This window comes from Schistocerca serialis, chromosome 4 (genome assembly GCF_023864345.2).
Source record: "Schistocerca serialis cubense isolate TAMUIC-IGC-003099 chromosome 4, iqSchSeri2.2, whole genome shotgun sequence".
Lineage (NCBI taxonomy): Eukaryota > Metazoa > Arthropoda > Insecta > Orthoptera > Acrididae > Schistocerca > Schistocerca serialis.
The window spans coordinates 419,948,425-419,963,466 of NC_064641.1; the positions used below are offsets into that span (position 1 = coordinate 419,948,425).

The window sequence follows — 15,042 nt, forward strand, 5'->3', positions numbered from 1 at the left end:
ACTTGAGTCAAAATCATCAGGAAATGTTGATCATATAACATAACAGCAAATCAAACTTGTATGGTGTGGCTTAGTTTTTAATTTTTCCTGATTATTTATTTCATTTTAATAGAATGGAAGTGATACTATGGGGTGATTCCTGCATTAATGTCTGTTATCGTATGATCGCTCTATGTGGTACCTCAAAATTCTTCTTTTTATATATTACAGTAATATTATTATTGCTGAAATTATCTGAACATATGAGAGAATGCTGTCATGAACTGCATGAAATCAGTCATCAGATGAAGACCACAATAAAAATTACATCAAACTATGGCCTCAAAGTACCTAGTTTAGCAACCAATGTCTACTGAGCTAACAGAAGTCAGTCACCAATAGCACATTAAAATCTGGGGGCAAAAGCCATAAGGTGTTGCTGCGTTCTCTAACACAGACGTGCAAAATCTACCTGAAAACATTTCTAATTATTTAAACACTGGCTCCATATAAAGTTAACCTTACTTTGTGTCCCATGCAGCTGCACCAAATATAGGTATTAGTGGCAATATGTTAGCAGTTTTGTGGATTACATGTTATAAATTAAAAAGTGAACATCATAAGTAATAACTTTAATTTACATTATATTAGTTTATAAATAAAATGTTATGTACAAAAAAGTATTTTAAATATATATTTTTATATAAGTAAATCAGTCAAAATTTACATTTCATTTACGCACAAAGCAAGTCACAACTGTACAAAAATCAAGCTTCTCATAAAGAAGAGTGTGTGTGTGTGTGTGTGTGTGTGTGTGTGTGTGTGTGTGTGTTTATTTGTTTGTTTGTTTCTATTTTTACAAGACAGTGGCTTAATCTGATAGTTGAAATGATAAATAATTTAATGTACATATATTTATAAGAAATTCAACAAAATATAGGTAACAGAAAACACACAACTTTTGGTATAACATCTGTTAATAGAAACTGGTGAGGAATGCATAATAATAGCAATATTTCACATTAACCAAAACTCGAGGATTGAGGGTATTAAGAACATAAATAAAACATGATGATTATTTGTAATTTGAGATGGGGAAAGAATACTGCAACTGTTTGTTGTAGCAGATGCTTCTTTATGATGTGTTAAAATCAATGTTAGCATCTACAAAACAACGGGGGAAAATAGTTTCAGTCTGTTAGGTTAGAATAAATTCATTTTTCTGATCATTAATATAAATTATCTCACACTTTAAAACTGAAACAGACATGCACTGCAATTCAGCTATTACTCAAACCACTGGAAACGTGTGCCTTATTTTGGAACACAGAAAATGAGGAAAGTTTTCTTATCAGCAATATAGATCACAGAAAAATTTCTAGAACAGACAAATTTTAAGGCAACATTGGCAAACCAAGGAAACTATTTAAGATGTTGCTTTACGTTATGTAAACTGCAACTTGCATTTGGACTAGAAGCTTCAGCAGGTCTGAAAAATGCATACATGACTTATGAAATTTTGCAGTTTCAAACATCACATTTTTTGAAAGGCACAGGATCACATTAGTGTAACTCCACAGCAATGTAGCACAGCACTTATGTGTTTCCTACCTCTATTGATTGAAAACACTTAAGCATTATCCGCAACATAGTAGGAACAAACTGTGAACACATCACACAGCCAATCACAGCAGTAAAATTACAGTACACAAACACAAAACTAGTCTTCATACATATTCAGTATACTCTTCATGTCAAGTACACCTGAATTCACATTTTATCACAATCTTGCACTGTCCAAATTTAACACTGATATGGAAGAACAAAAGTGTCCCCTAAAATAATCCAACATCCTTCTTCAGTTTTGTCTGTTTCCATAAAGGAAGGGAAGAGAATTCTTCTTTTGACATACCAAGAAGCTCCTGTAAAAGTGAAACAGCCTTATGACAACCTCTGAAATTAATAAGAAGCATGGCACATTTATAAAGGACAAAGAGTTCTGAAATATGTCGAATCTGACCTAGCAACTTAAGGAAACAAAATTGTTCTCATTTCCAATGAAGCTAATCTTGGCATAGAACACTACACTGCTGATTGCTTATTTATACACACATTACATGAACAGATAAACAACTGCTCTTACTTCTTAACAAAACAAAATGAACTACAGTATACAGGGTGGTACAGTATACATTGTTCGTGACCGGGCCAAATATCTCACGAAACAAGCGTCAAACGAAAAAACTGCAAAGAACGAATTTTGTCTAGCTTGAAGGGGGAAACCAGATGGCGCCATGGTTGGCCCGCTAGATGGCGCTACCATAGGTGAAATGGATATTGACTGCGTTTTTCTAAAATAGGAACCCCCATTTTTATTACATATTCGTGTAGTACGTAAAGAAATATGAATGTTTTAGTTGGACCACTTTTTTCGCTTTGTGACAGATGGCGCTGTAACAGTTACAAACAAATGGCTCACAATTTTAGACGAACGGTTGGTAAGAGGCAGGTTTTTTTTAAATTAAAATACAGAACATTAGGTATGTTTGAACATTTTATTTTGGTTTTTCCTCTGTGATACATCCACCTTTGTGAACTTATTTCTGAGAATGCATGCTGTTACAGCGTGATTACCTATAAATACACATTAATGCAATAAATGCTCAAAATGATGTCTGTCAACCGCAATGCATTTGGCAATAGGTGTAACGACATTCCTCTCAACAGCCAGTAGTTCGCCTTCTGTAATGTTCGCACATGCATTGACAACACGCTGACGCATGTTGTCAGGTGGTGTCGGTGGATCACGATAGTGAATATCCTTCAACTTTCCCCACAGAAAGAAATCTAGGGATGTCAGATCCGGTGAACGTGCGGGCCATGGTATGGTGCTTCAACGACCATTTCACCTGTCATGAAATATGCTATTCAATACCACCTCAACGGCATGCGAGTTATGTGCCGGACATCCATCATGTTGGAAGTACATCGCCATTCTGTCATGCAGTCAAACACCTTGAAGTAACATTGCCATCGATAAAATGGGGGCCAATTATCCTTCCTCCCATAATGGCGCACCATACATTAACCTACCAAGGTCGCTGATGTTCCACTTGTTGCAGCCATCGTGGATTTTCTGTTGCCCAATAGTACATATTATGCTGGTTTACGTTACCGCTGTTGGTGAATGACACTTCGTCGCTAAATAGAACGCGTGCAAAAAATCTGTCATCGTCCCATAATTTCTCTTGTGCCCAGTGGCAAAACTGTACATGACGTTCAAAGTCATTGCCATGCAATTCCTGGTGCATAGAAATATGGTACGGGTGCAATCGATGTTGATGTAGCATTCTCAACACCGACGTTTATGAGATACCCGATTCTAGCGCAATTTGTCTGCTACTGATGTGCAGATTAGCGGCGACAGCAGCTAAAACACCTACTTGGACATCATCATTTGTTGCAAGTCATGGTTGACATTTCACATATGGCTGAACACTTCCTGTTTCCTTAAATAATGTAACTATCCGGGGAAAAGTCCGGAAACTTGGATGATGATGTCCATGATACGGAGCAGCATACATAGCACATGCCCGTTGGGCATTTTGATCACAATAGCCATAGATCAACACGATATCGACCTTTTCCGCAATTTGTAAACAGTCCATTTTAACACTGGTAATGTATCACGATGCAAATACTGTCCACACTGGCAGAATGTTACGTGATACCACGTACTTACACGTTTGTGACTATTACAGCGCCATCTATCACAAAGCAAAAAAAGTGGTCCAACTAAAACATTCATATTTCTTTACATACTACACAAATATGTAATAAAAAATGGGGGTTCCTATATTTTAAAAGAAAAAAAAAAGAAAAAAAAAAAAAAATAATCCGTTTGACCTATGGCAACGCCATCTAGCGGACCAACCATAGTGCCATCTGGTTTCCCCCTTCAAGTTAGACGAGTTTCGTTCTTTGTAGTTTTTTTGTTTGATGCTAATTTTGTGAGATATTTGGCCCAGTCACTATCAATGGACCATCCTGTATACAACAAAAGGTGAATGCTATATAAATAATATTCTATATTATTTTTACATATTCACATGTGTCTCTTCATTAAGGGTTTATGTAAAGATAGGGTACTTTTATGTGGATGTTCGGCTATCTTTTAGTCCTTTGTTTATTACTGTGCAAATTAATTCCATCACCAAACCAGAAATTTCTCATGTTAAGAAATGAAAAAAGAAATCTGTTTCACTTGGTAAAAAACTTTCTATAGCCAAGATTGCATAAATACTTATTTATTTTGGATAACCAGTTTCAACAGGCTTTGAAGACCAGTAGACAACATCAAAGTCTATCGAACTTGGTTGTTGAAAATAAATAAGTATTAATGTGATCTCGGTTACATAAAGTTTTTGACTGCTGTTACAGCTGCAAAGTAAAAGATTCTTTCTGTAAACTACACCAGACTACACAGTCTCCTCATTGTTACAAGCTTGGAGACAGGCACTGTAGCTCCTATGTAGCATGGATTATACTGCAAAAAGACAAATTATGTAGTGAATTGACAGGTATTGGGCAGAATCTAAATTTAAGTCTCAGGAAACCGCCTTTGACAGTACTTTTCTTATGAGTAACCTTTGGAAGATATATGCAGGCAATTAAAAGTACAGACAAGATGATAATAGAAGTTTTTGAAATGTAGATCTACTGAAGAATGAATGGGTAAATACATGGGCTGTCCCTAAAGTACGCAGCCTAACAAGCAAACACAAACTTTTTGGGGGAAAAAAATCTTTATTTCTCTACACAGTCTCCGTTCAGCTCAATACACTTTTCCCAGCAGTGTTCAACAGCTTCAATACCCTGTTTATAGTGAGAACTGTTGAACTCTGCAAAACAGCCATCAACAGCAGACTCTGCCTCTTCATTTCTGGCAAATCTTTTACCAACAAGCCATTTATAAGTCTGGAAACAGAACATGATTAGAGGGGGCAAAATCTGGAGAATACGGTGTAAGAGGAAGGAATTCGAATTTCACTAACTAGTTTTTGCACATAACAGTTGCCAGTGGTTACTCTTCCTTTCTGAAGATAATCAATAAAAATTTTCCCATGTGCCTCCCAAAAAACTGACACCATGACCTTGCCTGCACATTGGAGCTTATTTTCCCATTTCAGTCCATTGTTTTGAGTGTTCCTTCAACTCAGGTTTAAAGTGATGGGCCCATGTTTCATCCATGGTTATGAACTGATGGAAAAACTCTGCTTTATTATAATCACCAAATGTTGTGTTGTTGTGGTCTTCAGTCCTGAGACTGGTTTGATGCAGCTCTCCATGGTACCCTATCTTGTGCAAGTTTCTTCATCTCCCAGTACCTACTGCAACCTACATCCTTCTGAATCTGCTTAGTGTATTCATCTCTTGGTCTTCCTCTACGATTTGTACCCTCCACGCTGCCCTCCAATGCTAAATTTGTGATCCCTTGATGCCTCAGAACATGTCCTACCAACCGGTCCCTTCTTCTTGTCAAGTTGTGCCACAAACTCCTCTTCTCCCCAATTCTATTCAATACCTCCTCATTAGTTATGTGATCTACCCATCTAATCTTCAGCATTCTTCTGTAGCACCACATTTCGAAAGCTTCTATTCTCTCCCTGTCCAAACTATTTATTTACTAAACAATGTAGCACCAGGGAGGGTAAAAATTGTAGGTGGAGACCAAGGCTTTCACAGTAAACACATTCAAGCAGATGTAGATTGCAGCAATTATCCAGAGATGAAGAGGCCTGCACAGGATGGACTAATGTGGAGAGCTACATCAAACCAGTCTTTGAACTGAAAACAACAATAACTACAACCACAAGGAAAGTAGTGGTCAATCCCCAACAGGCTATCTAATGCAGCCATCCTGTTCTTCACTTTTCTGGGGGAACAGCTGAGTCAACAAATCTCTTGAGAAACACAAGTATGACTAGCTTTCCCCCTCATCTCCCTTTACCTAACAATTTTATTTATGCTCCAAGGTACACTTCTCAGACTCAGTTTTATTCAGATCATTTTTTACATATTTTTAAATGCTCTGTTTTGCATTTAATGTATGATCTGGAGAAAAGATTTAGTACAGACAAAACCAAAATTCGTTGTTGAAAATATTAGTTATTCCATAATGACCACTTTTCAAAAGTGTAAAGTTGTTAATTAAAATTAATTCCTACATTATTTTTTTAAATGATAATTATTTTTAACAACCTGTTTCTTGATAGTACCTAGATATTATTATACAGTAATATTAACATAATTGCACCACAAGGGAACAACAACAAAGCTATTTAACAATATTCATAGTTATTATACTCCACCTGGAAATGATTAGGGTCGAGATAGATTTCGAGGCAGGTGGGATCCACACCATCAGGTAGTGGCCTCTGCAGCAGCTGAGCAGGGGGATAGGTTGAGCATGTCAGTCTTGCTAGCTCATCTTCCACTGTAAGTACTTCTCCAGGTTTTCTTCCATCCTGCAGCAGAAAAGGAGATAATTCAAACAACTGTGCAGCAATATATTTGAAGGATATTCCCCATATCTTTGTTACAAATTGTGAAACTTTTCAAAAATTCTCATTTTGTAAAGCTTTTGGATATTATAAATCGCAGGTATCGTCTGAAATAAAGCAACACTTGATTGAAACCCATCAGTACCACCACACATAGAACAGAAATTTTCATTACAATTTAGCAATTGTGAGATTATTATGTGGAGTGAACAGAGACAACAGAAAACTCTAACAGCATGCCCAACAAAAGGGCACAGAATATTGGAGCACATCTTTTGATGGTCTATTTCTTACCCTAAAAAATTGCTGCAATAATTACCAAATAATAAAAGATTTGAAGGGAAATAGGGAAGACACATTAGGTTGCCAACAGGCATAATTAAAAGACACGTACATAAAGCTTTTGTCCACAGCCTTCATCAGCAGAAGACAAACACACACCATTCACACACATAAGCAAGCACACCACCTGCACACACTAGCATTTTTCGGACAACATGAGACAGTGTGGTATTGGGTTGCAAGGCTCACACATCTCTCAAGTCAGTTAACTTGCAAGTTGTGTGTAGCTGATCCTCTTCTCTGTGTAATCAGCTATGCTGATCTCCCAAAAGCTTCTTCTCCAAAGACTATAGCTGGTTAAAAGAGTTTATTAAACTACTTCTCTATCCTTGAAATAATTTGGGTACTCTTAGAATACACTTCAGTTCAATCACTTTATATTCTCAACTTCCACAGACAACAACTTCTGCAAGCTAACTTAGTCCTTAAATATTAGACTCATTGACACATATTCAGATATCATTGGTTTGATAACCAAATAATTTATGAACACCATACATGTGTCTTGCTTTGTTCACAACCAAGACATATAATAAGTTAAAAGTCTCTAGTCTCAAGTGAGTCCAAAATGTGAATGTATATAGAAATCTATATTCAATTGTTCATTAGTCTTTTTACAATCCACACAGACACAAAAGAGCACAGAATACTACATAAACTTTTCTTGTTCTTCTCTACCCGTACACGAAAACTCTGTGTACCGTATAGCAAGTACTTGTCCACCGCCGTTCAGCCGCCAGGTCCATCTTTTTCTCATAACTATTTTTTGACCTGCACATTCAAAGAGGCTATGCACAGTAGGGCATATTTGTTTCTCCCACTCACCTCTAAAATATCGCTTGTTCAAAACAGTGGAAGGCCAAGCGGTTCTAGAATTTACTCTGAAATTCCAAAAGCACTAAAACACATTACCTCCAACTCCAGCATCTTGAGCCAGAATGCCAGCGTTCCAGCCCGAGATACTGGAGTTGGCTGTCATGTTTGCTTGCTTGTGTGTATGAATGGTGTGTGTTTCTCTTTTGCTGATGAGGCCATGTCCAAAAGCTTTGTTTGTCTTTTAATTGTGCCTGTCTCAACTTAATGTGTCTTCTTTACAGGAAGTAATAATCTGTCTTTTCCTATGTTACTGGTACTCCTATCTGGAGTTTCCATTGCTTGATTTTTACAAAAGAGATGTATTTCAAATGTCTATTATCTTTAGTTTAATTTTTTCACATGTTCTATGGGGCAATGTAAGACAACACTAGTCTGTCCTGGAATGAGTCACTACGTAATGAACAGAAGGCTAGCAAAATATTTTTAAAAAATACATAACATTATATATATGAGGAGATCATGGTAATGATATATGCAGATAAGTAACACCAAATGTCTTTAAATGACAACAAGTAACTCCTGTACACAATGGAAGAGACATGCACAACAAGGAAGCCTTTGACTTACACTGAAAACTTTAGGTTTAAACACTCACATTTCTCAGTTCTGCCAGAAACTTGCTGAGAAAAGAACCTACAGAAAAGTGCACACATTTTTGTGCATTGGATAAAGAAGTGTTATCTAAATGTAAATCATTTGTCTGTTTAGTATGCTATAGGGAGTACATGTACAGGAATGGCAGATTTGGATTCCTAAATGCTTGAATAACACCCTTTCCCTGTTTGATAACGTTTCAGGACAACCTCCTGTTTCCCATTTGTTAGACACAAACTGAACCTGTGGCAAGTTTTTCTCCCAGTTCCAAAATGCTCCAAAAATATGCAGAAATGTAGCACCATCAATGCAATGCAATCATCTTTTGAATAATAGAGGTACCTACTATCCTTAATTTATCACTGAGCTGAAATATATTTGCTTTTGATGCTATTTTCCTCTTAATCTGAAAAGAAAATCTGTATTTAATACTCAAACTAGAAAGAGTGTGTGTGTGTGTTGGGGCTTATGGGCGCTCAACATCGAGGTCATCAGTGCCCTGACACACATTAAAAGGAACGAATGTGGACAGACCTAATAAAACTGAAAAACACACTCAAAGAAAGCAGGAAAAGAAGGAAAAGACTACATAAGAAAGTAAAACCGAAGGAAAGGGAAAACTTAGCAACAAGAATGCCACAGGAAAGTGACATTGGCTGGCCACTTACATAAAATATGGGCGAGCTTGTCACACAGTAAACAAGTTAAAATCCTCTCCCTAAAATCTTTGTAAAAACATGTGACATGGCACAGAACTTTAAAACTTTAACCACATTGGTCCGAGTATTGCCTAAAAGAGATGGCAGATCCGTCAAACTAGAAAGAAATACAATGAAACTGAATCAATCAGTTTCAAATATCATCATTTTGTTCTCAGAGAAACATACTTTCCTTTTATGTAGTTTCTTAAAAAATGCTACACTAGCCAAAATATTTTCAGATATTCGTTATATATTTAACTAAACTTTGCAAACCACTGAAGTGGAAGTCAAAGGGTCCTATCAAGTGACAGATTTATATCATGGGAGAATGAAAGAAATTGTGCTTTATTAGAAATTTTCTAATTAAATGGAATCCCCTGTATTATATACTGCAGCAAACATGAACTACATACATCTACGTATTTTAAATATTTCCTACCATCATGTGGTGACAGAACTCCCACAGGATCATTTTCAACTAATTACACTACATTTCTCAAACTTTATTAAGAAGCAAGCTCACCGATTCTACGATGTTAGTACTATACTGCTGTAACAATATTTAGATACTGACAACTTAAAGTCAGTAGAGGCACTGGTGCATATTTCATACTGACCCTTATGTTAAGTTCTGCTATATCATCCCTATCAGTCCACACAGGAAACAGATTAGTAAATTCAAGTGGTTCAAGGCCAGCCCACACAAGCCACGCAGAAGCTCTTCTCCTGCCCATGTGATGAGCATAGTCAAGTGCGGTCTGCATTGCAGCACGTCGCTCTGCCTGCCATCGCACAGCACCAGATCCTGTTTGTGTACTAGGATCTTCTGTTGTGTCTGGCCACCAACCCTGCCACAACCAAAGCTCACTCCCACTATCAAGCAGGAACAGTGCTGTAAAAAACAAGACACTTTAGTCGCAGAAAATAGTGTACAAAATGTTTAAACAGAGACAAACATTTGTAGCACCTCCTCCCCCCGCAAAACTTTGATCTCCAGCTGCCCTTTGAGAAATGAAGATTTTATAAATTACGTAAGTTGCTGTAGGGGAGGTTCTGTGAAATACCACATTTACTCCAGTATAAGAATACCCCAATATGACATCCCCAACCCTTTTCTTACTGGCTCCATGAGAAAAATTGATTTTTACCACATTCTGACTAATTAAAATTGCAAAATGTTTTATTGACAAAATATATACATAAAAAATTTAACATTATACCTGTTCTAAACTTATGCTATTTAATGATTGTCAACATTTTGATAATACAAGGAGCGATAAAATAAACAAAAAGAAATGGTTTTCTTTCATTCCTTTCTTGATTAATATCCAACCCAGTTGTCTGTTACACCACATTGTCTGTTTCAACACAACCACCACCATCACCATCCTAATATCACACTTGAAATTGCAACAGGTGATACAAGCAAGAAAGAAATTTACAATCTTGGCCATTTCTTCCAAATATATCATGATTTCCAAGGTTATGTTCATGGTGGGACCTGAGAACACAGCTGCTTTTTCTGAATACACAGAGGATTTTGCATTTATATATCATCCTCTTGTTTCCCAACATGTCATCTGCCTCCTGCTCTCTCACTGGCTGCATTGAAACAGCACTTGACACCACTTCACATAATGTCTCACAGTGAGTGTTGACAACACTGGTGCATGAAACACGTACACTGCTTGCCCTGTCTAGACTTTTATCATCTCCTACAGAAATGTATACTACCATTGAGTACTTGCCCAGTCTTAAAAGTTAATTCAATTTTGACTACGAATGGATTCATACAAACTGCAGTTTAAACATGGGTAGATGCTCATCAAAAGCGAAGGTATGTGGTACACATTCCCACGGTTGACTGCATGAAGAAATTGCCCCCAGCTTCCCTGTTCACTTTCCAATCCCTCCGAGTTCTTCAAAGCAAATCTGCATGTGGCTTCAATTGCCAAAGCTTCACCTGTAAATGTCAGCCAACCACTATTTAATATATTACACAATGTAAAAATGTTAAGCTGAGCAGCAACAGTTTAATCTGCAAATGTAAGATGACCCTGCATTTTTCGAATGACAAATTTGGGAAAAAACCTTATATTATCAACAGGTAAATGTGATAATGATGAAACAGGGATACACTAAGCTTTCTTTCATTCAAAGATGTAATGATGTAGATCTACAGTAACTTGAAACTGAAAACCAAACATTTAGCATCAACCGGTTTTCATAACAGTTGTAGAAGAATTTCTACTCCCCTTACGACACTTTTTCGAATTTATTTCAGTGTATAACATTAAACTTCATTATTTGAGACTCTACTTGTTTGTTTTTGTCACAATTTAAGGGAGTTATTTGCAAAATATTCCTATGCTGTCACACATCTTGTTTTTCCCCATTAACTTTGGCAGTTTTATTCATATAACTCAAAGTTTTGTTCCCAATGCTACATCTACATTCTAGATCTGTTTTTTAGAATTTCTTACATTTGTCTGATTGTAAACTTCATTCATTTCCAAACCCAATACGTGTTTGTGTTTGTTAGATATCTGTACATTCAGAAGCACACTAACATGTCTTTTCCACAGAAACTCTCAAATACCTGTTCACGAAAGAAGGTAAAAGTCAGTCTTACAGCAGGAAATAAAAACAGGCATAAAATGGAACTGGCAAGGACTGTTAATGTGCTAAGAATAACATTGTGGAATTTTTAGTTCTAGATGCAGATTACACAACAAGATCCAGAAAGGTGCAAGGCTTTTTCATTTCCTTTATTTTCAGCAGCTTATTATACTGCTTCAGAGAATCATTGACATCTATCTGAACCACTCATTCTTTGGGAAGGAACATTTGGTTCTGAAAATTTTAAGTTCCTCTTCTTGTGCCTTTTTTTGTCAGCACACAGTCAATAATTATTATTACTTTTATAATTCATTTTCAGATAGTGAATGCTTTTTACCAGAGAACATCATGAAATACTATGCTATACTAAGCTAGTAATACTCTCTCCCTCTATGTCTCCTTCACCTTCTTGTGGCAAAAAACCCATGTTTTCTAAACTTCTTGTGTTGTTACCTGCTCTACTTACTTGTGTTATTCATTTAAGTTCATTTAATTTCAAATGATTAATACCTAATAAGACAACATTTGTAAATTATGTGGGGAAGAGAAGAGCACTAAAGTGGTCCATATAAATGCTTGTAATGGTTTCAATGGAGAAAACAGCAGTGAATGAGCTCAAAGTTCAATTTTGATATCTGTCAGGGAAAGAACGCAATAAAACAGGATCTAACCTTCACGCCCAGTAAATCTGGTATAATTTTTAATAATCATCAGAATTAACATAAAATAAATGGAAACATATGCAATATAAATGTATAGTAATGACTACTGCAACATTTCAGTCGGTGTCATTCATCAAACAACACATACAGAACTTAATCATGATCTTACCTGGTTGACCGGCACTGTACAAATCATCTTGCAGGAATGGAAAGGCCACAGGAAAGTCTGGATGTCTATATGGACTCAGTATCTCAGTAGTAGAGAGGAAGCCAGAAATACTGCTCAAATGGAAAAGTCGAGGTGTGCCATTTGCCTGAACTGATGTATACAACTGACGACTGCTGCCACCCAGACCTGTTCGAAATGCAAACAAAAAATTTTTACATCACATATTTTACAAGATGGGAACAGAAAATTGTTGTTATTATTGTTGTTGTTATTATTATTGTTGTTAAATTTATTGGCCACATTGCAGCACTTGTGACATTGCTTGTTCAATTTTGCTTTTCAGGTTGCACTGTTTGGTTCTAGCAATCCACGAACAACATTATATTCTATCTGAACATAATTTTCTCAATCTGTCTGAAATTCCTATAGCCCTTTTGTGTGTGACTTCTGCTGCAAATCTGTGATTCCTAAGAAGAGTACTGATTTTATCTTTTTCCTCTGCATCTGTTACCTGGTTTAAAACCTTGCCAAATTTCTTGGACATAATGTCCTCCTATCTTTTTTCTAAGATTTCTCATCCCAAGTTGTAAAATCCTGATTTCTTGCAACCTCAAGACATGAAAGAAATATTAATTCTCAAGACTACTTCAACCTGGCTTTTTTTATTATTATAATAATTTGTACAGGTTTTGATTATTCTTCTTTCAGTTTTGAGGTGATGATCAGTTGTTTCCTCATTTTTAATTGGGAACAGGGTTTTGCAAGCACAAGTTTTGGTTCTAGAATGTTTCTGATAGTGTGCGTTGGATCTTAGTGTCTTTTAACAAGCATCTGTTATTACACACTGGACTGCTTACAAATTGAGCTTTTTTTTCATTTTGTTAGTCCCATTTATCCACCTTTTCATGTTAGTTATTCTTCACAGTTCTCCAAAATATTTAAACTGTACAACTATGTTAATTTTTTGATTACTTATGAAGACTAATATCAGGGTGTATACGTGGACGACGAAAAAAAATTCCCAGATTTTTCCCGCATTTCCCAGTTAAAAATACACTTTCTCCCGGATGAAAACAAATTTTTTCTGTGTTAAGTAACAGCATACTTTTCCTTGAAACTGTAAAACTTATCAATCCTTTAAATGGTTGTGGTTTTATACACTGGCGTAAAATTTCCCGGCACTTTGGAAAACGAAACTCAGGGGAATAAACACGTTCTAGAAAGATGTCTGATGTGCAACAACATGTACACTGTATATTTTCATATTACGAAAGTATAAATTCGAATTCCACCAAACACCGCATGTTGCTTTCCGAACGATTGAAATCGAGATTGCGATGCACTTTTGTAAGCCAGTTGTAGCTCATGTCAAGCGATCTCGGCAGCTGATGACTGCAGATATTCAGATCATAGGACACATGATGTAGTCAGCCAATAGCAACATCACTGTAAAGTAGTGCGAATACACAAATAGGAAACGTTAATGGTTTAAATTAATATACATGTATACATAGTGTTGCTACAATGAAAGAAAAGCTTTTACGTTTAATTTTGGTCACTAAGATTAATAAGCTGCAAGAGAAGCTAAGCTTTAACACATAATGTTCATTTATGCATGTGTTACACTTTAAAGGTGCATCACAAAAATGTGCCAGTAAATTTTTTAACGACAACATAAATGTCTGATCTTCTGGCTCGAAAATTTTCTAAATGGTCGCCCTCAAAGACCTGATTTTTGAATGAGAGTCAAATGCTCTGTGATTTAAGAAATTCATCGGACATCCGCGTGCTCAGAGTTCATCTTGTGTGAAAGGAAATTTACTTTGAAAGTAACGCTTTCCAAACAACCATTCGTAATATTTTCCTGTGACCTGTTAGAAATAGAATTGTTCAGCAGTTGCCAGAGCACGCCAAATAACAGGTGTCGCAGCGCTTGTGCAGCTACAATGACGCTGGAAGCCTGAACGTTCATACGTGTAAAACATTAAAGGATCTTACATTATGCCATAAAAGATGTAAATTTTCTTGGAGTACCTGTACTGTCTACTCCCCCCCCCCCCTCTTTCAAATTCTGAAGGTAAAGTACAGGGAGCGAAAGGCTATTTACAATTTGTACAGAAACCAGATGGCAGTTATAAGAGTCGAGGGGCATGAAAGGGAAGCAGTGGTTGGGAAGGGAGTGAAACAGGGCTGTAGCATATCCACAACGTTATTCAATCTGTATATTGAGCAAGCAGTAAAGGAAACAAAAGAAAAGTTCGGAGTAGGCATTAAAATCCGTGGAGAAGAAATAAAAACTTTGAGGTTCGCCAATGACATTGTAATTCTGTCAGAGACAGCAAAGGCGTTGCAATAGCAGTTGAATGGAATGGACAGTGTCTTAAAAGGAGGTTATAAGATGAACATCAACAAAAGCAAAACGAGGATAATGGAACGTAGCCGAATTAAGTCGGGTGATGCTGAGGGAATTGGATTAGGAAATGAGACACTTGAAGCAGTAAAGGAGTTTTGCTATTGGGGAGCAAAATAGCTGACGA

At 36.6% G+C, this 15,042-nt stretch overlaps 1 protein-coding gene across 1 annotated transcript in view; it reads right to left on the bottom strand.

The window, feature by feature from the left end:
* Positions 1-596: 596 nt before the first annotated feature.
* LOC126475002 (supervillin) overlaps positions 597-15,042 on the bottom strand; it is a 579,202-nt gene continuing 564,756 nt past the window's right edge. The window contains exons 26-29 of the mRNA XM_050102541.1: positions 12,506-12,691; positions 9,673-9,947; positions 6,351-6,506; positions 597-1,901 (exon numbers count right to left, since the gene is read on the bottom strand). Of these exons, the coding sequence (XP_049958498.1) occupies positions 1,815-1,901; positions 6,351-6,506; positions 9,673-9,947; positions 12,506-12,691 (704 nt within the window). The 3' untranslated portion in view covers positions 597-1,814. The remainder of the gene's footprint in view (positions 1,902-6,350; positions 6,507-9,672; positions 9,948-12,505; positions 12,692-15,042) is intronic.